This window comes from Gekko japonicus, unplaced genomic scaffold, assembly GCF_001447785.1.
Source record: "Gekko japonicus isolate JY-2015 unplaced genomic scaffold, Gekko_japonicus_V1.1 scaffold291, whole genome shotgun sequence".
In the NCBI taxonomy this organism is placed as follows: domain Eukaryota; kingdom Metazoa; phylum Chordata; class Lepidosauria; order Squamata; family Gekkonidae; genus Gekko; species Gekko japonicus.
This window is the reverse complement of record NW_015175978.1, coordinates 1,050,578-1,073,026: the sequence shown is the minus strand read 5'-3', so window position 1 is coordinate 1,073,026 and position 22,449 is coordinate 1,050,578. Positions and strand designations below refer to the sequence as shown.

Genomic DNA, 22,449 nt, shown 5'->3' with positions numbered 1-22,449 from the left:
TCACATCTGGCACAATTCCTCACTCCCCCCCCCAAAAAAAAAGCTTCTTGAAACACACCCATACCTTAAAGAGCCACTGGGGTAGACCAACGCTGCATTTCCCAAGAAACCGACACTTGAAGTGCAGATATGGCAGCAGGGTCAGAGCTGGGCCCGATCCAGTGTGCAGACGACAGAAGAGTGCTGATGGTTTCGAACCTGCCAGTGAAAGCCACAGACGACAGTCTAGGAGCAGGCCTGGCCCTAAAGGGAGTTATACCACCTCTGAAGGGAGTTATACCACCTCTCCTGCAGAGTGCAGGGGGTTGGACTAGATGACCTGCAAGGTCCCTTCCAACTCTTAACATTCTACGATTCTATGAACATCTCTTACCTTGAAAAACCTACGGGGTCGCCCTAAGACAGCTGCCACCTGACTGGGGTTCCTGCCATGCTGCCTGGAAATTTTATTGTTTGCAAACGTGCTGATAACTATGAGTGTCAATCGTGACTGATCGATGATTGTAACTAATAAAGAAAGAGCCGTTTCTGTCAAGAGCTCTGTCAGCCCCACCTACCTCCCAGGGTGTCTGTTGTGGGTAGGGGAAGGGAAAGGAGTTTGTAAGCCGCTCTGAGACTCCTTTGGGTAGTGAAGGGCAGGGTATAAATCCAATCTCTTCTTCTTCTTGAAAAAGAGCAGTTTCTGTCAGAGCTCTCTCAGTCCCACCGACCTCCCAGGGTGTCTGTTGTGGGGAGGGGAAGGGAAAGGGGTTTGGAAGCCGCTCTGAGACTCCTTTGGGTAGTGAAGGGCGGGGTATAAATCCAATCTCTTCTTCTTCTTCTTCTTCTTCTTCTTGAAAAATAGCAGTTTGTGTCAGAGATCTCTCAGTCCCACCGACCTCCCAGGGTGTCTGTTATGGGGAGGGGAAGGGAAAGGAGTTTGTAAGCCGCTCTGAGACTCCTTTGGGTAGTGAAGGGCGGGCTATAAATCCAATCTCTTCTTCTTCTCTTCTCTGCCCATGACCCCGGAGAGATGCTGCCAGTCTGACAATAAGACCTTTGGTCCATCAAGTTCAGGGATTTGGTATAAGGCGGCTTCCTGTGTTCAAAGATTACAACCCAACCTTCTATATGCAGTTAGAATCCAGCCCCGTTGCATTCAGTGGATTTACTCACAAGCAGGTATTTATAGGACTGCAGCCTTTTCTGGGGCTCACAGCCAGGACATTTGCGAGGAAGACTCCGTGGCCCAACCGCTCGCCGTCTCATCCGCGGCTCGCTTCCCATCACAAGGTGTTTCTCAAGGCTTCCGGACTCGAAGCCTAGCTGCCGCAGCAAAAAGTTCCAGAGCACGCATCCAAGCAGGAGTCGTCACTGCGTGCTTCTTGCAGCGAAGGCGGAATTAGCCGACAAAGTGGCTCTGAACCTCCGTCACCTGCGTTGTTGTTCAGTCGCACAGTCGAGTCCGACTCTCCGCGACCCCATGGACCAGATCACGCCAGGCCTTCCTGTCTTCCGCCATTCTCTGAAGTTGGCTCAATTTCATGTTCGTTGCCTCTATGACACTGTCTAACCATCTCATCCTTTGCTGTCCCCGTCTTCTTTGACCTTCAGTCTTTCCCACCTGCGTCCAAACCTTCATCTAGCCAAATAAATCATGATGCTCTGGACACAGGTGTGTGTGAACAGAAATTCCCGTATTTTTATTTTTGTAGTATTCCAACCGTTACAAGTAAGAATCGTGTCAGGAGACTGGCAAGACCGAACAACGGAGCTTCAAAAAAAAAAAAAAATCTGCCGCAACTCTTCCTGCAAGACAGACCTATGCTGTTGGGTACAGAGGACGCGCCTCGTTTTTTGTATTGTTCTGTTGTGCTTGCTTGCCAGGTATCTGAAAGAACATGCTAAGACTAAAAAAAGGTGGTTTTGCCTCTTTCTTTATCTCAAAGGCATCCTCTCTGCAGTAGCGCACTCCACAGCCGGCACTGTACCAAGGCAGCAGATCCCGACTATTCTTTGGGGAGGTTCTTGGTTCAGAAATTAAAACACGAAGACGTCTCTCGATTTCTCAAAAGACACCTGGGCACACTTAGCTCTACAAGCTGACTCCCCTGGCCAGAGAGTGGGAGATCTACAAGTGGTACTGCACCACATGGAAGGCTGGTGGGGCAGGGGTCATTTCCTGCAGGAGCGCACAGGAGCGGAGCTCCGGCAGGAAAGAGCCCAGGGGGCGGGCACACGCAACAAGCCCCACCCCCCTGCTCCCAGCAGCCCTCAGTCAGAGCAAGAAGCAGCCAGGTAAGTTGCAGAGCCCTTCCCCCCAAGTTCCCCGGTCCAAAACAGTCCAGTGGCACCTTTAAGACCAAGTTTTATTCAGGTACAAGCTCTTCCTCCTCTGTGAGGACAAATCTGCACGTTCCCCCCCTGCCCCCAATAGCTAGCAATCCAAAACAGTCCAGTGGAGCCTGAGTGGTGGGTGTTGCCTACTGACACACGTCCGGTGATGTCAGGGGGTGTGGCATATGCAAATGAGTTATGCTAATGAGTCATGCTAATGAGCTCCTGCACCTCTTTCTCTACGAAATGACCCCTGGGAACCCCTATAACTGTCAGTTCTTCCTAACATGAAAGGTTTCACTAGGGTTGCCAGGTCCCAGTGGGGGACTTTGGGGTGTGTGACTGGAGGGGGTGGGGAGTCCCCTGCGTGATGACGTCACTCAGAAGTGACGTCATCATGTTAGGGAGCAGAGGCCCCCACCTCTCCCCAACAGCATCTAACGCAGGAGTGTCAAACATGCGGCCAGGGGGCAGAATGGACCCACAGGGCAGAATGGACCCACATTACTGGTCGCCCGAAGCAGGCAAGTAAGAAGCCACACGTTGAGGACTGCAGCCCCTTCCGGCCACTGCTGTTTCCACTACACTGGCCAACCTACCCCACACGCCACTCCCCCTGTTGTTGGAGAAGCCCGCCGCCGCAGCCTTGGCCCAGGAGCTAACGAAAGCCCCTCGCCCCCAGGGAGGCTTAATCTGCAGGAAGAAGCGTTGCGCCTGGCTTTTGAGAAGTGATGCATTTTCATCTGGCGCCGAGTAGCAGCAGCAGAAACGCCTTTGTGCCATTTCAAAAGCTTCCGGCGAAACCCAAAATAAAACTGAGATCACACTTGTGAGCTTGACTGTTTATTCTAGCAACACTTGTTAGTACCCAAACGTGATTCGGGAGGCTTAAAATGCAACGTTCTGACACTCTGGCACAAGGCCTCCTCCACATTTCTGCTTTTGAGTCGTGCAGGTGCTCGGACCTGAATGCCTGTAAGGCCTCGTGGCAATTAGCCCTTTCATACAAGAGACACTGATGGCGGACAGAAAGACAGACAGGGACCAACAACTGAAGTGACCAGTGACACAGCGTTTGTTTGATGCACGCGACCACAAAGATACAACCACCCCCACGCCTGGCTGTTACTCAACTCCCTTACTGGCAAAGGCTATTAGGAGGGCTCCATCCCAGGGGGTCCTCCTGGAGAACGCTCTCCCAAACCACCGAGCATACCACCAGCCACTTCCAGAAGCTCAGGGCAGTGAGAACGGAGCAGTGACTTCCAGCACCAAGGGTAAAGAGTTGCAAAGGCTTCGTGCCGAAGGGTGCGAGACGCCTTCGGGCCACGCCGGGAACCAACCCCCACCAGAACACGACACTCCAGCAGACACGGCATTCTTGAAACAGAACTTTATTTAGAAACTGTTTAAAAGTAGAAAAAACCCTGTCAAGAGGAGTGAGTGGAATAGAGGATCTAGAAGGCCACGAGAGAAATAGCACCTCTGATGTCTGAAATTAATGGCTTGCGTTTTTTTGGCATTCGGTTCGTTTTCGGTCTTCCTCTGACCTCTCTGTTTTTTTCCCTTGGGGTTCATGCACTACACAACAGTCACCGGGGGAGGGGGGGGACCGCTCTGCTTTCTACACACATTTAGAACACAACCACCAGAAGCAAATGAACAAGAGCTACTCCGAGCTCCAAGGCTTAAGTCTTGACTGCGGCCGGGGGGGGGGGCAGACATCTCAAAGACCCTCCCAAAGAGCAGCGATTTGAGGGGAGAGGGCTGTTTGCTCACGGACAGGAGGGGGGCGGGACAGGGTCAAGTAGGAAATACTGCTCGTGTCAAAATTCATCCCAAGCACTGCAATATCGCCTGCAACATTCACATTCCTATCCGATACATACTGATTCATTCTCCCCCCGTGCCCCATTAACCCATCTGGAGCCCTGGAGAGGGCCACGGGCTAACAGCTGGACTCAACAAGGATGCCACGGCTCACGGATCGGAACGGCTCTCAGTGCCACACTGCAAACCAGCCATTCGATCCATTCGGGTTTAAGCAGCAAGTCGGGAGGGGAGGGGAGGGGAGCAGGGAGGAACAGAAGGACCCACAAAACTCAGTGGACCAGACACACAAAAGCGGGAGAGGAACAAGGGGGCAGCATAGATATATGCAGGTAAAGGGTTTCAAAACCTCGGCCTTGTTGCTTTGGAAGATACACGTGCCTGCCTGGCCGATTCACTCACTCTCCTCCCCACAGGCCCAGTGCAGCAAGACAGGGAGAGCTTCACACGCCCCAACGCACCCCACTGTAGCCCAGAGGGGTGGCAGCAAAGTTTCGCCCCTCCGAAAGCCAGCAGGGCCACGGACGGGCCCCGTTTAAACGGCCCCTTTCGCCCTCGCGCAAGAGACTCAGCAAATTCCTTCCAAAACAAGAAAGCCACGCGGGGCTCTCCGACCCCAATTTAGAGCACATCGAACTTCCCGTCATAGAATTTGGCATCTGGAAGCACGTTTTCAAGCCCCCTTAAGGCATCTTCCTTTTCACTGCAGAAAACAATTCCGTGTTTGCTCCGCCTTCCCGCAAGAAAAAAAACAAAGTCACTCCTGAAATTAACTTTGCTACACAACTCTCCCCCCGCCCTGCCCTCCCCCCCCCCCAAAGCACAACACAGTACAGCAAGCCCTCCGCAAACCAGCCCCTCGCCAGCACCCGAGCCGCTCTGCCGACTCCACATACTCGACCTCTTGCTTCCAAATGACACCCACTCGATGTTAATACTGCTCTGCTTACAGGAAGTGAGGGAAAAGAGCTCTCAAATAAAAACCCAATGGAAGGGGAGGGGGAAGTAGTAAAACTTACGCAAAGTGCACTTGAAAGAGGTACTTTTTTTTTTGTTTACTTATGAAAAGAAAACCAGTGAGTCCTAAGAATAAAATGGAGTAGTTTTACAGATAAAGCACATGATTGGGGCAAAAGAATTCTGATTTCGGAATTCTGCTGTTGCTCTGCTGGTACAGTGGGCGGGTCTGTTAATATTCTTCTTGTTCTTCCTGCGGCGCTCCTTCGTCGGGTATCACAAAGCCTTCCTGGAAGGGAAGAGGAAAGAGAAACAGGGGGGGAAATGTTACAACTGCAGGACACCATGTTCTCCGCGAAGAAGACAACGACGAAGAGGAGGAGGAGGAGATTGGATTTATACCCCGCCCTTCATTTGGAGTCTCAGAGCGGCTGACAAACTCCTTCCCCTTCCCCTCTCCACAACAGGCACCCTGTGAGGCAGGTGGGGCTGAGAGAGCTCTGAAAGAAACTGCTCTTTTTCAAGGACAGCTCTTATCAGAACTATGGCTTGCCCAAGGTCATCCAGCCAGGTGCAAGTGGAGGAGTGGGGAATCAGACCCGGCTCTCCCAGATTAGAGTCTGCGCACTTAACCACTATGCCAAACTGGCTCTGGGGCTGAGTCACACACGCAATTTCGAGATACACTCAAGCCATAATACGTTTTATTGTCAACCTGCACTGAACAGAGCAAACACTGAAGCGCTGAGCTCTGCCGCCCGTCTCTGACCCTCGTTTACTGAACACAACCATAAATACTTCAAGAAAACAGTGACTCTTGGTCTCCAGCCATAATTCGGACCCACGAAATCGGTGACCACAGTTTAGCAGTCCATTAAGAACAATATTGACATGAGCCCCTTGGGAGCATGCAAGACCACATCCAATGCTCTTACACGCTTTCTGTGTATTTCAGTGGGGCTTGTGCAAGACAGCCTGTCATGATCTGGGCTGTGCAAGCAAAGGCCTAGCAGGCCCAGGGAGCCTGAGTAGCAGTGGGAGGAGGCCAGGCCTACAACTCCCAGAAGCCCCTGAGAGGTTTTGGCGCCAATTTTAGCCCACCACAGAGAAAGGGGACTTATAACAAAAGAGCTGGTACAGAAGGAGAGCTGTTCGTTCTTCCCAGAGGGCAGGGCCAGAGGGAAGACTGCTGCTGAGAGAGACCCTCACCCTGAGAGGAAGAGTGAGCAGACTCAGGCCCCACTGAGACAGTGGACTAGGGACTGTGAGTCTAGTGGTGTTAGGACATTTGGTTTCTTTTCTCTTCACTCACTTATTGCTATTGCTCTTGCACCTTGTTTGTTTCCCATATTGGGCTGACCTGTAAAAATAAACCTTTTATTTGTTGTTTACTCTGCCTGGTCCTCACATCTATTATTTGGCCAAATAAGGGAGGTCTGAAGGTCTTGGGAGGGTGCTCGGGGCCTTCTCAAGGGATCCTAAATCCAGAGTGGTGGCAGCGTCAGGTGACACCCCACCTGAGTCGTGACCAGTGTTCTCTCTAAGCTGAGTTAGGGTGAGCTAGCTCAAAGTTTTTTAGCCTCTGGCTCACACACTTTTGCCTCAGCTCAGGAAGGAGGGCTCCAGAGCAAACTAATGTATGCAGTAGCCAAGTCACTTGCTCACAGCTTTAATGCCAGTAGCTAACAGAGTAGAATTTTTGCTCACGAGACTCCACAACTTAGAGGGAACATTGGTCGTGACACAGCCGATGGCACCCCAAGCTCTTCTTTAACAGATTCGAGCAGGGGTCATTTCCTGCAGGAGCGCACAGGAGCGGAGCTCCAGCAGTAAAGAGCCCAGGGGGCGGGCACATGCAACAAGCCCCACCCCCCGCTCCCAGCAGCCCTCAATCAGAGCAAGAAGCAGCCAGGTAAGCTGCAGAGCCCCCCCCAGTCCAAAACAGTCCAGTGGCACCTTTAAGGTCAAGTTTTATTCGGGTGCAAGCTCTCCCTCCTCTATAAGGACAGTTCTGCACGTCCCCCCCCCACAATAGCTAGCAATCCAAAAGAGTCCAGTAGAGCCTGAGCGGTGGGTGTTGCCTTCTGACACACTTCCGGTGATGGCAGGGGGGCGTGGCATATGCAAATAAGTTATGCTAATGAGTTATGCTAATGAGCTCCTGCACCTCTTTTTCTATGAAATGACCCCTGGATTCGAGAACATGCATCCTCTTCGATGTCTGCATCAAAAGCTCAAGGGTAAATAAAGAAACGGCAGACTTACATCTGTAGCATAAAGAATCTCCACGATCCTCTGCAGGACGGGGTCGCTTTCCCCTTCATTCTCCTGGCAAATCAGCTCTATGTTCCTCAGCTTCCCAAAGTAGAAGTCCCTTTCCTTCTCCAAGTCTTCCACAGTCAATTTTAATACATTGATCTGCCAAGGAGGAACCAGTCAGTGGGTTTTTTTTTAATCATAGCGAGAGGATGGGAAAAAAACAACAACCAAAAACACCACCGTACTCAATTACCCCTCTTGTCACAATTAATCAAAGCTCCCTCCCCTCCCAGACTTTGGCGGCCGTTTACTGTAACAGCCAAGTGGCAAGCAAACAGCAAATGCATGGGTCACGACGACTCCCGTTCCCAAAGTTGAGAAGGCTTCCGTCCTGCTAGGTGAGGCATCAAGAACAGAGATAACAGACACTCTTCATTTGTGGTAAACGTTGATGTCAACACTAAGCTTATGAAAAAATGCTCTCATGCTGTTAAGTTTACGTACATTTATCCTGTAAACGACTGTTATCACTTGTTATTGGAATTGTGAAAACTGAATAGATTATATTGGGGGAAAGAACAGGCGTGCAAAATTTAATCTACCGCTGAAAAGCGACGATGCTTCAGTTGATTCGTTGAGTTAAGGACAAATCAGTTTACGTTGAGAGTGTTTCAGGTCAGGTTTGTTACTCGAACAGAGAACAGAAAAGAACAGTGGTCCACCTAGTCCAGCCTCCTGTTGTACACAGTTGGCCAGTCGCCCAGTGTCAGAACTCACAGCCAACAACGTAGTACACGCTTATCAGGAAAGGTAATAATTTATTGAAGAGCTAGTCTTTATTGAAGACAAGTCCTTTCATGGATCAAAAACTGGCTAATTAATAGAAAACAGAGAGTGAGTATAAACGGGCAGTTCTCTCAGAGGAGGGGGTTAGCAGTGGGATACCGCAGGGATCAGTACTTGGTCCACTGCTTTTTAACTTGTTCATTAATGATTTGGAGTTGGGAGTAAGCAGTGAAGTGGCTAAATTTGCGGATGATACGAAGTTGTTCAGGGTGGTGAAAACCCGTGAGGATTGTGAGGCACTCCAAAGGGATCTGTCAAAGATGGGCAAGTGGGCGTCAACATGGCAAATGGGGTTCAATGTGGCCAAGTGCAAGGTGATGCACATTGGAGCCAAAAATCCTAAATATAAATACACGTTGATGGGGTCTAAACTGGCAGAGACTGATCAAGAGACATAATGCCCCTATATAAATCAATGGTGAGACCTCATTTGGAATACTGTGTGCAGTTCTGGTCACCACACCTTAAAAAGGATATTATAGCTTTGGAAAAAGTGCAGAAAAGGGCAACTCGAATGATAAAAGGGTTGGAACACTTTCCCTATGAGGAAAGGTTAAGGCTCTTAGGGCTCTTTAGCTTGGAGAAACGACGACTGAGGGGTGACATGATTGAGGTTTATAAGATTATGCATAGGAAAGAGCAGGTAGAGAAAGAGGTACTTTTCTCCCTTTCTCACAATACAAGAACTCGTGGGTACTCCATGAAATTGCTGAGCGGTCGGGTTAGAACGGATAAAAGGAAGTACTTCTTCACCCAAAGAGTGATTAACACTTGGAATTCACTGCCACAGGAGGTGGTGGCGGCTACAAGCATGGACGGCTTCAAGAGGGAACTGGATAAGCATATGGAGCAGAGGTCCATCAGTAGCTATTATCCACAAGGTATAGATAGGGGCTCTGGGGCAAGGGATGCTCTGTCTTCTTGGTGCTTGGGGGGGGTCAACAGTGGGAGGGCTTCTAATGTCCTGGCCCCACTGGTGGACGTCCTGATAGCACCTGGTATTTCTGGCCACTGTGTGACAGACAGAGTGTTGGACTGGATGGGCCTTTGGCCTGAACCAACATTGGCATCTCTTATGTTCTTATGTTCTTAGCTATAGATGCATTCACATAGGCACTGTTAAGAATGGCGGCTGCCCATGGGGCATAATAGGATATAGGGTATTCGTATGCACACACACCCCACTGCTCTGGCCAACTAGCCACACTCCCGCATGCAGGAGAAGGTGCTCTGGCCGTTTGCACTGAAGCTGGGAACCAAGCTCGCTCCCACGGTTCCCTTGGAACTAGACATCAACATCCCACTACCTGCAGAACTTAGAGATCAGCGTTACAGCAGCGAAGAAGCACAGAAGGAATGCGATGGCAATTAGATTACGTCCCCAACCTCCATGACAGCTTAGCTGACATACTGCCCCCTCGAAAATCAGCTTCTCCCGGGAGGTCCCCCGGGCATTCCGGGAGGTCCCGATGAAACTTCCACAAAAGGCGAGGGGCCCGAATATCCCCTACTTCCACCGACTCGAGGTGCCAGGGTCCGAAATCTGACCATTCAACCAAATACATCAACTTTCCACGTTTGATCTTAGAGATCTCAGAATGTTCCTCGCCCTCAACCAAGATAGGAGGGGGCACTGGTTTCGATGGACGCCAAAGGGCTGGACCAATTAATAGGGCACAAAGGCCAAGGCCTTCCCTGATGCTGGCGACCAGCACTGGCAGTCAGCGCTCTGCTGCCTCTAAGCATGGAGGCTCGCTTTCATCACCACGGCCAGCAGCTACTGAAGGACCTATTCATCCATGCCTGTGGCCTCCACTACATCCACCTGCAGTGAATCCCACAATTTAATTATTGACTGAGGAAAGAAATACTTTCTTTTGTCTGTTTTCAGTCTAGTGGCCATCCGCTTTATCAGACGCCCTCAAGCTCCTAGTATTACGGGAGAGGGAGGGAAAGTTCTCTGGCCACTCCCTTCCACCCCCAGGCATAATTTTACAAACCTCTATCGTGTCTGCCCTCAGTCATCCCCTTTAGAACTCAGAGGTCCCAGGCAAACCACAAACATGCCCACTGTCACCTACTTATTTACCAAGGGGAACACAGCCTTGCTGCCCATGAAACACCACCATCTGACACATTCATGGAAGCTTTCCTCCAAAGAGGGAAAATGGCTCGATGGCCGTCTGACAGCGATGCTGATTCTGTGAACTGAGGCAGATCACGAGAAGGGATGGTGGGAAAGGCTGCCTCAGCGCTTAGTTCTCATGGGGCCCTTTCTTACACGCCCAGGGAAATAAGAACATAAGAGATGCCAATGTTGGATCAGGCCAAAGGCCAATCCAGTCCAACACTGTATCACACAGGGGCCAAAAGTACCAGGTGCCATCAGAAGGTCCACCAGTGGGGCCAGGACACTAGAAGCCCTCCCACTGTTGTCCCCCGCCCCCAAGCACCAAGAAGACAGAGCATCCCTTGCCCCAGAGCCCCTATCTATACCTTGTGGCTAAGAGCCACTGATGGACCTCTGCTCCATATGCTTATCTAATTCCCTTTGGAAGCCGTCCATGCTTGTAGCCGCCACCACCTCCCGTGGCAGTGAATTCCATGTGTTCATCACTCTTTGGGTGAAGAAGGACTTCCTTTTATCTGTTCTAACCCGACAAATGCCGATCGCCACTTTGGGGTCAGGAAGCAGTTTTTCTCCAGGTCACTTTGGCAGGAGATCCTGGAAGTTGGGTTTTTTTGCCATTTTCTGGGCATGGAACAGGGGTCACTGGGTTGGGAGGTTGGGGGGTTTTTTTTGCCATTTTCTGGGCATGGAACAGGGGTCACTGGGTGTGCGGGGGGGGGGGAGGTATTTGTGAATTTCCTGCATTGCGCAGGGGGGTTGGACTAGACGAGCCCGGAGGTCCCTTCTGACTCGATGATTCAAAATGAGCACAGGACCAGCAGACTGGAACACACCCTTCTGAAGGGGGGGGGGAGGCGTCACTTCTCCACCAGTGTTCCCTCTAAGCCGAGTTAGTGTGAGCTAGCTCACAGTTTTTTAGCCTCCAGCTCACGCATTTTTGTCTCAGCTCAGGAAGGAGGCCTCCGGAGCAAACTAATTTATGCAGTAGCCACATCGCTCACTCACAACTTTAATGCCAGTAGAGTTTTTGCTCACAAGTCTCCGCAGCTTAGAGGGAACATTGTATCTCCACACCCCACCTTCTTGTGCAGTTTCAAGGTGCTGGTCGTTGGCGATGCTTTATTCAGCCAATAAAACCTTTCGCTGTACTCCGTTAGACTAGAACCCGTCACAGTGTGCAACTGTAAGAGCCCAGCAGCTAAAACAGCAGCTTCCTTCCCAATGCTTACGCCCCGAGTGTTAAGCAGCCCTTCACCCCCCCCTCTTGTCCCACTTCCAAACCCGTTGTTCGCCACGACCAGAAACGCACCTGTTGGACCAGTTCAGCAGATTCATCCTCCCCAATCCCTCCTGGTGCCTTTTTAATGATTCCAGGTCCGGTCTTATTAGCCACCGTTGTTCTCTGTGCAACCATGGGTCGTGTCGGAGCTGAAAGACAGAAGCGCATCAGCGGCAGCCTAAAAGCAGACAGACCCAAGTGCTCTTGATCGATATCAACCGGTAGAAAAGAGCAGCACCCAAAGTGTGGAGTTCTGCATCCTCAGAGCAGGAAAGCCCCCTCTAGAGCCCCAAAGGACAGTTAAGGAAAGGCCTTCTCCCTGAAAGGTCGTCTTAGTACCAACGGTGGCTGTTCTTCTTAAGGAACCAGCGGAATCGGCTCTGGCAGCCTTCAGTTCTGACGTCCCCACGTAACTGTTATCTACAAAAGGGCAGAGCAGTTCTGGCTGTTACGTGCTCACCCCCCCCCCCAAAAAAAACACCTTGTGCATTCCCAGAACGGGAGCAGCTGGCGCCACCTGACACACGAGCCAACACTCCCCACACCCACCTGCTCTTGGAGGAGCAGGAGTAAAACGCAGTAACCATCACAAGGTGTGGCGTTTCCTGCTTGATAGCAGTGAAATAGAGGAAACGGCCGCATTCGAGCGGCGGCATGCATTTCCACAGGGCTGTGCAACTGCGACGGCACGGGCACACGCTCTCACACGCCCCAACCTCAGCATGCCAACCGCTCGAGAGGTGGGCACAGATTACACACTGATACCCACGCAATACAATTACATGATCATACAGGAAGCTGCCTTGAATCAGATCGCCGGTCCATCAAGGTCAGTCTTGTCTACTCAGACTGGCAGCCGCTCTCCAGGGTCTCAGGCAGAGGAAGGTCTTTTGCCTGGTCCCTTTGACTGGGAACACGGGGGACTGAACCTGGGACCTTCTGCATGCAAGGAAAAGGCTCTTCCACGGGCCTACAGCCCCTCCCCACCCAACCACGGAGAGTGCTTAATACTAACTGACAATTAAGAGCCGTTCCTCAGTGGAACAGGCTTCCCCGGGAGGCGGTGGGCTCTCCCTGTCTTTGGAGGTTTTCACTCAGAGGCTCGATGGCCACCTGACAGCAATGTGGATTCTGTGAACTTGGGCAGATCATGAGAGGGAGGGCAGGGAGGGTCGCCTCAGGGCTTAGTTCTCATGGGGCCCTTTCTTACACGCCCAGGGAAACGCCGATCGCCACTTTGGGGTCAGGAAGCAGTCTTTTCTCCAGGCCAGTCTGGCCAGGGATCCTGGAAGATTTTTTGTCATCTCCTGGGCATGGAACAGGAGTCACTGGAGGGTGTGGAGCGGTGCTCCCTCTAAGCTGAGTTAGTGTGAGCCAGCGCACAGTTTTTTAGCCTCCAGCTCACACATTCCTGTCTTCGCTCAGGAAGGAGGGGGCTCCAGAGCAAACTGGTTTGTGCCGCAGCCAAATCGCTCGCTCACAACTTTAATGCCAGCAGCTCACCAAAGTAGAATTCTTGCTCACAGGACTCCACAGCTTAGAGGGAACACTGGTGTGGAGGGGGAGGTATTTGTGGATTTCTTGCATTGTGCAGGGGGTTGGACGAGATAAACCCTGGGGAGTCCCTTCTGACTCTAGGATTCTGGCCAAAGCAGCCGGGGGACTGTGGTTCCTTTGCCCACAAAGGGTCACTAAAGCATCGGGCCACAAATGACCAAAATCTGAGGCAGACGAGGGTGCCGGAGCCCAGCCAGCAGAGCGTCTGAGGTACCTGTGCCGCCAGAGCCCAGGTTCTTCTTGGGCTTGCTCAGAACCTGTGTCACGAGAGGTGGAGCTACTGCCGTTTCCTGGCCTTGCCGAGCCGCCACCGGGTCGTAGTCCTTCCCGTCGTAGTTTGCGTCGAAAAACTTCTTAAACCACTGAACAAATTCAAAATTATCCTGGAATTTTCCTTTTACTAGTTTGTCCACGGGGATGATCTAGGGAGGGAAAACAGAAGGGCGTATTTAGCCAAAAGAAAAGGCACCTTTTTAATATATATATATACGGTATAAAAAAAGCAATTTAGACTGAAAGCCGTCAGTTCTAAGAGGAGGACACAGATTCCTCTCTGCTCAGACCCAGAAAGGGATTCCTTCCGGAGCTTTAGCCACAGACGAGCTGTGTACACGAAGCCAAAACAGGGAGGAAAAGACAGAGGAAGCTGAATCATATTGCAACCAACTCTGGACAGCATATGAAGAACTAAGATGGTAACACAACCAAGGGCATTACAATTGATGTTACAACTAAGGAAACCAGTATACTCCTCACCCACAAACTCCATTTCCCACGCCTTATTAAATCAAGCCAACTCCTGGGGACAGAAAGAACAGAAACTGATGCCTTCGCTTTAAGAAACAAGTTTCACAGCTTCCATAAGAGATATTAATACAATATTAGTTGCTGTAGATTTCCCGGGCTGTGTGGCCGTGGTCTTGGCACTGTAGGACTTGACCTTTCACCAGCGGCTGTGACTGGCACCCTCAGAGGTATAACACAGAAAGATGGAGGACTCTCTGTGTCAAGGTGAGAAGAAAAATAGTAGGCAGGTAATTCATATCTACTCAGGAAGATGTGGTAGGGCTGAGTCATTATCTCGTAGGAGTTCCCCAGGCTGTGTGTTATACCTTTGAGGATGCCGGTCACAGCCGCTGGCGAAACGTCAGGTCCTACAAGTGCCAAGACCACGGCCAGACAGCCTGGAAAAATCTACAACTAATGAACTCCGGCCACGAAAGCCTTCGACAACATATTAATACAACACTTTGCCAGCATTAATGAAGCGGGACAGGCAAAGCAAGATGCATTTAATCGCTAAAAGGCCATTGCAAGGCCCGGACAAAAGTGAGACTTCTCTCTTTGATAAATACGGATGCGTGCATTTATTCTGGCCATGCCAATCATCGACCGACAGCTGAAGCCAGAGCACAGGTTTGAGCGCAAACGGCCACTAGGAGGGATTCCTGCAAGTTTGTGCAGGTGGGTCTTTATCCCCACAGACCTCAGACCTTCAACCTTCATCCCACCGTAGACATGCAATCGTCCTGGGAAAACAGAACCGCCCACTGGAGCCTGAGTTGCCAACAGCCTGGAGAAAAAAGCCCTGCCCTTTTAGCAGAGGATTTCCTGTGTGGAAACAGGCAGTGGAGGCTCTTCACGCCTCCGTGGAAGGGGCGGGGCTTTTTTTTTTATTATTCCAGGCCGTCCGCGGCCCTAACGGGAGCCACACGTGTTGAGATGGTGCGCGTGTACGCCGTACTGCAATCAGAGGCACACACACACGCATTTAGCCTAACTCAGAAGTGCTCTAAAAGCAGGACAGCCAGCAGGCCGGGGTGGCCAGAGGGCCAGAGAAGGACCTGGGAGACCCTGCTCTGCCATGAAGCCCGCTGGGTGACCTTGGGCCAGTCACGCTCTCCCCCAGGCCGACCTACGTTAACAGCGTTGTTATTGTGAGGAGGATGGGGGGGGGGAAATGTTGTGAGCTTCCTCTGGACTGGGAGAAAAGCAGGGTAGAGATCTCTCAAGATAAGAAAACAGAGATACGTGGTCTACTTCTCACATTACGGCACAAGCATTTGCATCGTTACCTTCCCTTCTATACGTTCTGGGCCCTGACCTGCATAGCACAGGCTAGCCCAATCCTGTCAGAACCTGGAAGCTAAGCAGGCTCAGACCTGGCTAGTATGGGAGACCACGGAGGAAGTCCAGGGCCGCTCCGCAGAGGCAGGCAAGGGCAAAACCACCCCTGGAAATGTCTCTTGCCTTGAAAAACTTACCAGGTTAACATACGTTGGCTGTGACTTGGAAGGCCAAAAAAACCCCAAAACACCCAAGGAGTTCTGGACCGTGCAATCCTTCCTCCTCCTTCCATCCCACATGCCAAGATCTTGGCGGTCTTTCCGCTACCCATCTATCTTGAAACAGTTGCTCCAGCTCAAGGACCGCTCGCTCCAAGGAACCTTGTGAAAGGCACCGGGGCGGTTTCATTTTGCCTTTGCCCTCATTTGATATATCGAAAATGGCACCGCTCCCCACCACAGCCGCTTAACTCCTCTCTATAACCCAGAGGGGCACAGATCAAGAAGGACCACTTCTAGATTTTTTTTTAATCATTCAAAAGGGTCATCATTATCTAACGAAGAACCGACATTTCGCTGCTCATTTTTTCCTTCTCTCTCCCCACATTACTCTATTTCCCCACCAAGTCTCTTTGCACCGCCTTCTCTGAGCTAACTGCCTTTCATTTGGGAAGGATAAGAGCTATTTGGAAAAGAAGATATTGGAGGAGGAGCAGGAGGAGCAGCAGTAGCTGCTGAGAGGGCTCTTTCGAGAACAAGAAAAAACAAGCAAAGAACATTTTGCAGGACTTGTCACATCCTGAACATTCCCTGTTTGAACTGCTGCCTTCGGGCAGAAGATATGGGACAATTAAAGCAGGGACAAATAGATTAAAAATAGTTTTTATTCAAGAGCTATTATTGCATTAAATGCTGTATGAAATTGGAATTTGGGTGACATTGGTGGTTTTAAGTTGTTATGTGAACCTTAAGGGAGTTATGGGACAGTAGTGAGTGGTGTGTGAGTGTCTATGAATATTGTTGTAGATCACCAAAATGATTGCATCTTTAATTTTGTTGTACAATGTACAATGACAATAAAGTATATTATTATTATTATTATTATTATTATTAGAAGAAGAAGAAGAAGAAGAAGAAGAAGAAGAAGAAGAAGAAGAAGAAGAAGAAGAAGAAGAAGAAGAAGAAGAAGAAGAAGAAGAAGAAGAAGAAGAATTGCTCTTTCAGAATGGCTCTGACCAGAACTATGGCTTGCCCAAGGTCATCCAGCAGCTGCAAGTAGAGGAGTGGGGAATCAAACCACACACTTAACCACTACACTATATTCTGTTTACATGGTCAGTTATTAAACACCCCTTAAACGTTACCTCGTTTAAAATTCATTTGCTTACTTTATTTATAACCCGTGGCACCTTTGTTTCTGAAGACGTTTGCATGCACATGGAAGCTTATACCCAGAATTAAACTTTGTTGATCTTAACTGGACTCAAAAACTTTGTTCTTTTATTTATATCCCCCATTTCTCCCCAAAGGAGCTTACTCCATTCTCCTCTGTTCCATTTTACCCTCACAACACCCCAGTGAGGTAGGCCAGGCAGAGAGTGTGATGGGCTTAAGGTCACCCAGCGAGCTTCCACGGTACGAGCAGGGAGTCGAACTTGGATCTTCCAGATCCTACCTCTCAGGCTCTTAACCACTACACAGGGTTACCAGCCTCCAGGTGGCCGCTGGAGATCTCCTGGGATTGCAGCTGACCTCCAGGCAACAGAGATTTCTTCGTCTAGAGAAAATGGCCGCTTTGGAAGGTGGGCTCTATGGCATCACGTCCCACTGAAGCCCCTCCCCAAGCCCCACCCACCTCAAGCTCCACCCCACCCCACATCTCCCGGGATTTCCCAAACTGGAGCTGGCCACCTGGCCACTACACCACACTGGCTCTGAATTTAAACATATATGTTTTAAACTTATTTTTTTATTTTGGTTAAATATTGTCCACCTCTCCACTGAGGCGAAAGAGGAGGAGGAAGAGGAGGAGACTGGGTTTCTACCCCACCCTTCACTTGGAGTCTCAGAGTGGCTTACAAACTCCTTTCCCTTCCCCTCCCCACAACAGACACCCTGTGAGGCAGGTGGGGCTGAGAGCTCTGACAGGAACGGCTCTTTTTCCAAGAACAGCTCTGAGAGAACTACGGCTTGCCCAAGGTCATCCAGCAGCTGCGAGTGGAGGAGTGGGGAATCAAACCCGGTTCTCCCAGATTAGAGTTCGCGCACTTAACCACTACACCAAACTGGCAGATTACATAGCGTAAACCAAACCAATAGGATGGGACTTCCAATGAGCAATACCACAGGGCTTGGACTACAGAAATCAGAAAAACGGGAATCTTAAACAGAGCTGAAACAAAACATGAGCTGTTGATACGTTAAGTGGTGTAGAAATTACCTAGTCTGCAGCACACATACAGTGTAAAGGGACAACGCAGAGGTGCAAGTCACAGCCCCTTTTCCTGCCTCACATTTCTGTTCTGGAGGACGTTTGGACTGAATGACAATTCACATCTTGCTTCTTTTCCACGGTGGTTTTATAGCCAGCAGGCTGTAGTGGTCAGAGTGCTGTGTCCAGGAGACACAGATTCAAATCCCCGCTTTGAAATAAGAGCTCGCCAAGTGACTTTCAGTGAGTCAAACACACTCAGCCTAACCTAACTCACCAGATAGGGTAGAAGAAGAATAGGATTTTACCCTACTTTTCTCTAGCCTAAGGAGTCCCAAAGGGGTTTACAATCTCCTTCCCTTCCTCTCCCCAAAACAGGCACCCTGTGAGGTAGGTGGGGCTGAAAAAGTTCTGAGATAACTGCTCTTGAGAGAACAGCTGAGAGAACTTGTGGATGACCCAAGGTCACCCAAGCAGCTGCATGTGGAGGAGTGGGGAATCAAACCTGGCTCTCCAGATTAGAGTCCACCACTCTTAACCACAACACCATGCTGGCTCTCACCAGGTAGTCGTTAATGAGGATAAAATGGCCAAGGGGAGAAAGATGATGAAAACTGCTATGGGTCCTCTCTGTGCAGAAAAGCGGACTCGAAACACCTAAATCAATAGGACACCACTCTTGTCATTTCTAGCTTTTAGAGCGTTCCAGAGGTGGTGAGAACCATCCCAGAAGGGGCCAACAGGCCAACAGGCACCACACTAAGTGACTAAGAGCCAGTTTGGTGTCGTGGTTAAGTGCGCGGACTCTAATCTGGGAGAACCGGGTTTGATTCCCCACTCCTCCACTGGCACCGGCTGATGTGCCCTTGGGTCAGTCACAAGCTCTGGCACAGCTGTCCTTGAAAAAGAGCAGTTTCTGTCAAGAGCTCTCTCAGCCCCACCCACCTCACAGGGTGTCTGCTGTGGGGAGGGGAAGGGAAAGGAGTTTGTAAGCCGCTCTGAGACTCCCAGTGAAGGGCGGGGTATAAATCCAATCTCTTCTCTTCTTCTTCTAAATTAACCAACACAAAAAGCAAAAAGTGACCTCTAGTTTATACCAGAAAAATGCACCTGGCTGGGCTGAGCAGATCTGCCCAGTTTGGTGTAGTGGTTAGGAGTGCAGACTCTAATCTGGGAGAACCGGGTTTGATTTCCCACTCCCCCACATGCAGCTGCTGGTATGACGGCTACAAGCATGGACGGCTTCAAAAGGGAATTAGATAAGCATATGGAGCAGAGGTCCATCAGTGGCTCTTAGCCACAAGGCATAGATAGGGGCTCTGGGGCAAGGGATGCTCTGTCTTCTCGGCAGTGTTCCCTCTAAGCTGAGTTAGTGTGAGCCAGCTCACAGTTTTTTAGCCTCCGGCTCACACATTTTTGTCTTGGCTCAGGAAGGACGGCTCCAGAGCAAACTGATTTATGCAGCAGCCAAATCGTGCGCTCACAACTTTAATGACGGTAGCTCACAAAGTAGAATTTTTGCTCACAGGACTCCACAGCTTAGAGGGAGCATTGCTTCTCGGTGCTTGGGGGGGGGGCAACAGTGGGAGGGCTTCTAATGTCCTGGCCCCACTGGTGGACCTCCTGATGGCACTGGTATTTCTGGCCACTGTGTGATACAGAGTGTTGGGCTGGATGGGCCTTTGGCCTGATCCAACATTGGCGTCTCTTATGTTCTTATGACCTTGGGTCAGTTACAAGTTCTTTCAGAGCTGTTCTCTCAAGGGCAGTCCTCGAGAGAGCTCTTTCAGCCCCACCTACCTCACAGGGTGTCTGTTGTGGGGAAGGGAAGGGAAGGGAAAGGGACTGCGAGCCGCTCTGAGACTCCTTTGGGTAAGTAAAGGGTGGGGTATAAATCCAACCTCTTCTTCCAATCTTTTCTTCTTATGGCCAGCGGAACTCCAGTTTGACCACCTGTTCGTTGGGAAATATTAGCTGGTGAGGTGACTGGCAAGCACCTAGAGGAAGATCGACCGAGAAGGCCCAGCAGCACCTAGGACAGGTTCCCCTAAAGGACAGGCATTCCAAAGGACGAATCAAGTGAACGGAAGCTTACTTTGTCAACGCCCATTCTCTTAAACCCTGCTTGTAGGACCTTGAAGTTCTGAATGTATTCATGTTCCAACTTTGCCTGAAATTTCACTTTCTTCAGCGCTACGGAACCAGGGAAGAGCATATCCATGAACTGGCAGTAAGCAGCACCTGGCAAGGGAATAAGAGACATCCATGTGATGACCGAAGCTTAGAACACCCCAGGGCAAAGAAACGCGAAAAAGCTTTCCTTGCAGAACTGCCAGCATATCTCCGGAACAGAACCAACCCTGCACCTAAGCTCAGTGTGACAAATGCACCCACCGCAACTTGCCTGGAGCGTGAAAATCCCTGACAAATGGTCACAGCATTCACTACTGTAAATCGAGGTCAGGCAGGCAGGCAGGCAACCGGCGTTTCATCGGACAAGCACGGACAAGACACTACAGTCCTCTCACCCCTTACTGGGCTGAGGGAGAGACTTTTTCACAACCTTGGTGTGGCCACCTTGTGAGCATTAATTTATTTAATTAGTTAGATTTTTAAACCACCCTCCCTGGACAAGGCAAGGCTCAGGGCAGTGTGTGCAACGTGATAACGCCACACAATCCATAAAAGTGCTTGTAACGATTTCTTGCTTTGGTGTGAGTATTTCTTTAAATGTTTAGTTTAACTGCAGTAATGTAAGGAGAGTGATAGAGGGAGACAAGTGTGATGTGATTGGCTGATGACTGAGAGTGTGGGAGGAGTGAGGTCTTTGAGGTGATTCTGTGTTCTGAAAGAGACGAGTGTAGAGAGTTTGTGAGAGACTCTGTGTGACAGACGAAGCAGCTGGAACTTAGTTTAGCCTGTGTGGCTATGAGAGAGAAAGTTTAGCCTGTGTGGCTATGAGAGAGAAAGTTTAGCCTGTGTGGCTATGAGAGAGAAAGTTTAGCCTGTGTGGCTATGAGAGAGAAAGTTTAGCCTGTGTGGCTATGAGAGAGAAAGTTTAGCCTGTGTGGCTATGAGAGAGAAAGTTCAGCCTGTGTGGCTATATATGAGCAAGAGAGTTCAGCCTGTGTGGCTATATATGAGAGAGATAAGCCTGTCAGAGTTGAGTTTTGGTGTATGAGAGACTGTGTGGGACGCCAAGCCTTGTCAAGTTACATTTTCTTTCTTCAACAACAGTTCAACCATACCCAGAAACCTATTTTGTTCTTTTATAAATAAATCATTTTTTCTTTAAACTTATCCCAGCAATCAGAACAGTCCTTCCTCAGGGCCACACAGTCCTCTGAAGCATAGCAGGAATCTACTAAGTTAATGTACATAGAGTGTGGTCTTAAAGGAGAAACATTCTCCCCAATAAGCAGGGCGCCACAGAGCTTAACAACAACAGAGCACAGTAATTACCTAAAAAGATGATGCTAAGAATTTCAGTAGTGCCGTTGCCTCACAGGGAGCGGGAATGCTAGAAGGATGTGACGATCGCTATCCTCAACCGAACGCCTGGCAGAACATCTCCGCCTTACAGGCCCCGCAGAACTGCATCAAGTCCCACAGGGTGTGGATGTTATTCCACGGAGAGTTCCACCAGGTGGGGGCCAGGGCAGAAAACACCCTGCCTCTGATCGAGGACAGACGGACATCCCTCGGGCCGGGAACCACCAGTAGATTTTGATCTACTGAGCGCAACGGTCTCCTGGGGATATATTGGGGTATATTGGGAGCGGCGGTCCCAAAGATACGTGGGTCCCAGACTACTAAGGGCCTTAAAGGTTGACACCAGAACCTTGAACCTGTTCCGGTACTCCACTGGAAGCCAGTGCAGCTCACACAGCACAGGATGGATACCCAGGATCACACCCAGACTCCTAAAGGTTGGTGCTGATCTTAGAGGCGCGCCATCAGGAGAAAGAACTCAAAAGTGAACTTGTGGATCTCCTGACAAAAATATGTAATCTTTCATTAAAATCTGCCTCCATTCCTGAGGACTGGAAGGTAGCTAATGTCACTCCCATCTTTAAAAAGGGTTCCAGAGGAGATCCGGGAAATTACAGGCCAGTCAGTCTGACGTCAATACCGGGTAAGTTGGTGGAAACCGTTATTAAGGAGAGAATTTGTAGGCACACTGATGAACAAAAACTATTAAGGGAGACTATTTTTGGCCACTGTGTGACAGAGTGTTGGACTGGATGGGCCATTGGCCTGATCCAACATTGGCTTCTCTTATGTTCTTATGACTCAGCATGGGTTCTGTAAGGTAAGATCTTGTCTCACTGACCTGTTAGTGTTCTTTGAGGGGGTGAACAAACATGTGGACAAGGGGGATCCAATAGATGTTGTTTACCTTGACTTCCAGAAAGCTTTTGATAAAGTTCCTCATCAAAGGCTCCTAAGTAAGCTCAATAGTCATGGGATAAAAGGACAAGTCCTCTTGTTGATTAAAAACTGGCTACTTAATAGGAAACAGAGTGTGAGTATAAATGGGCAACTTTCTCAATGGAGGGTGGTAAGCAGTGGGGTACTGCAGGGATCAGTACTCGGTCCACTGCTTTTTAACTTGTTCCATTAATGATTTGGAGTTGGGAGTAAGCAGTGAAGTGGCTAAATTTGCGGATGACATGAAATTGTTCAGGGTGGTGAGAACCAGGGAGGATTGTGAGGCGCTCCAAAGGGATCTGTCGAGGATGGGCAACTGGGCGTCAACATGGCAAATGGGGTTCAA

General features: G+C 50.0%; 1 protein-coding gene across 2 annotated transcripts in view; it reads right to left on the bottom strand.

The window, feature by feature from the left end:
• Positions 1-3,146: 3,146 nt before the first annotated feature.
• Positions 3,147-22,449, bottom strand: part of MAPRE1 (microtubule associated protein RP/EB family member 1) — a 32,113-nt gene continuing 12,810 nt past the window's right edge. For both annotated transcript variants that reach the window (XM_015426182.1, XM_015426183.1), the window contains exons 3-7: positions 19,768-19,913; positions 13,390-13,597; positions 11,649-11,767; positions 7,369-7,521; positions 3,147-5,392 (exon numbers count right to left, since the gene is read on the bottom strand). In XM_015426182.1, coding sequence (XP_015281668.1) covers positions 5,336-5,392; positions 7,369-7,521; positions 11,649-11,767; positions 13,390-13,597; positions 19,768-19,913 — 683 coding nt within the window. In that variant the 3' untranslated portion in view covers positions 3,147-5,335. The remainder of the gene's footprint in view (positions 5,393-7,368; positions 7,522-11,648; positions 11,768-13,389; positions 13,598-19,767; positions 19,914-22,449) is intronic.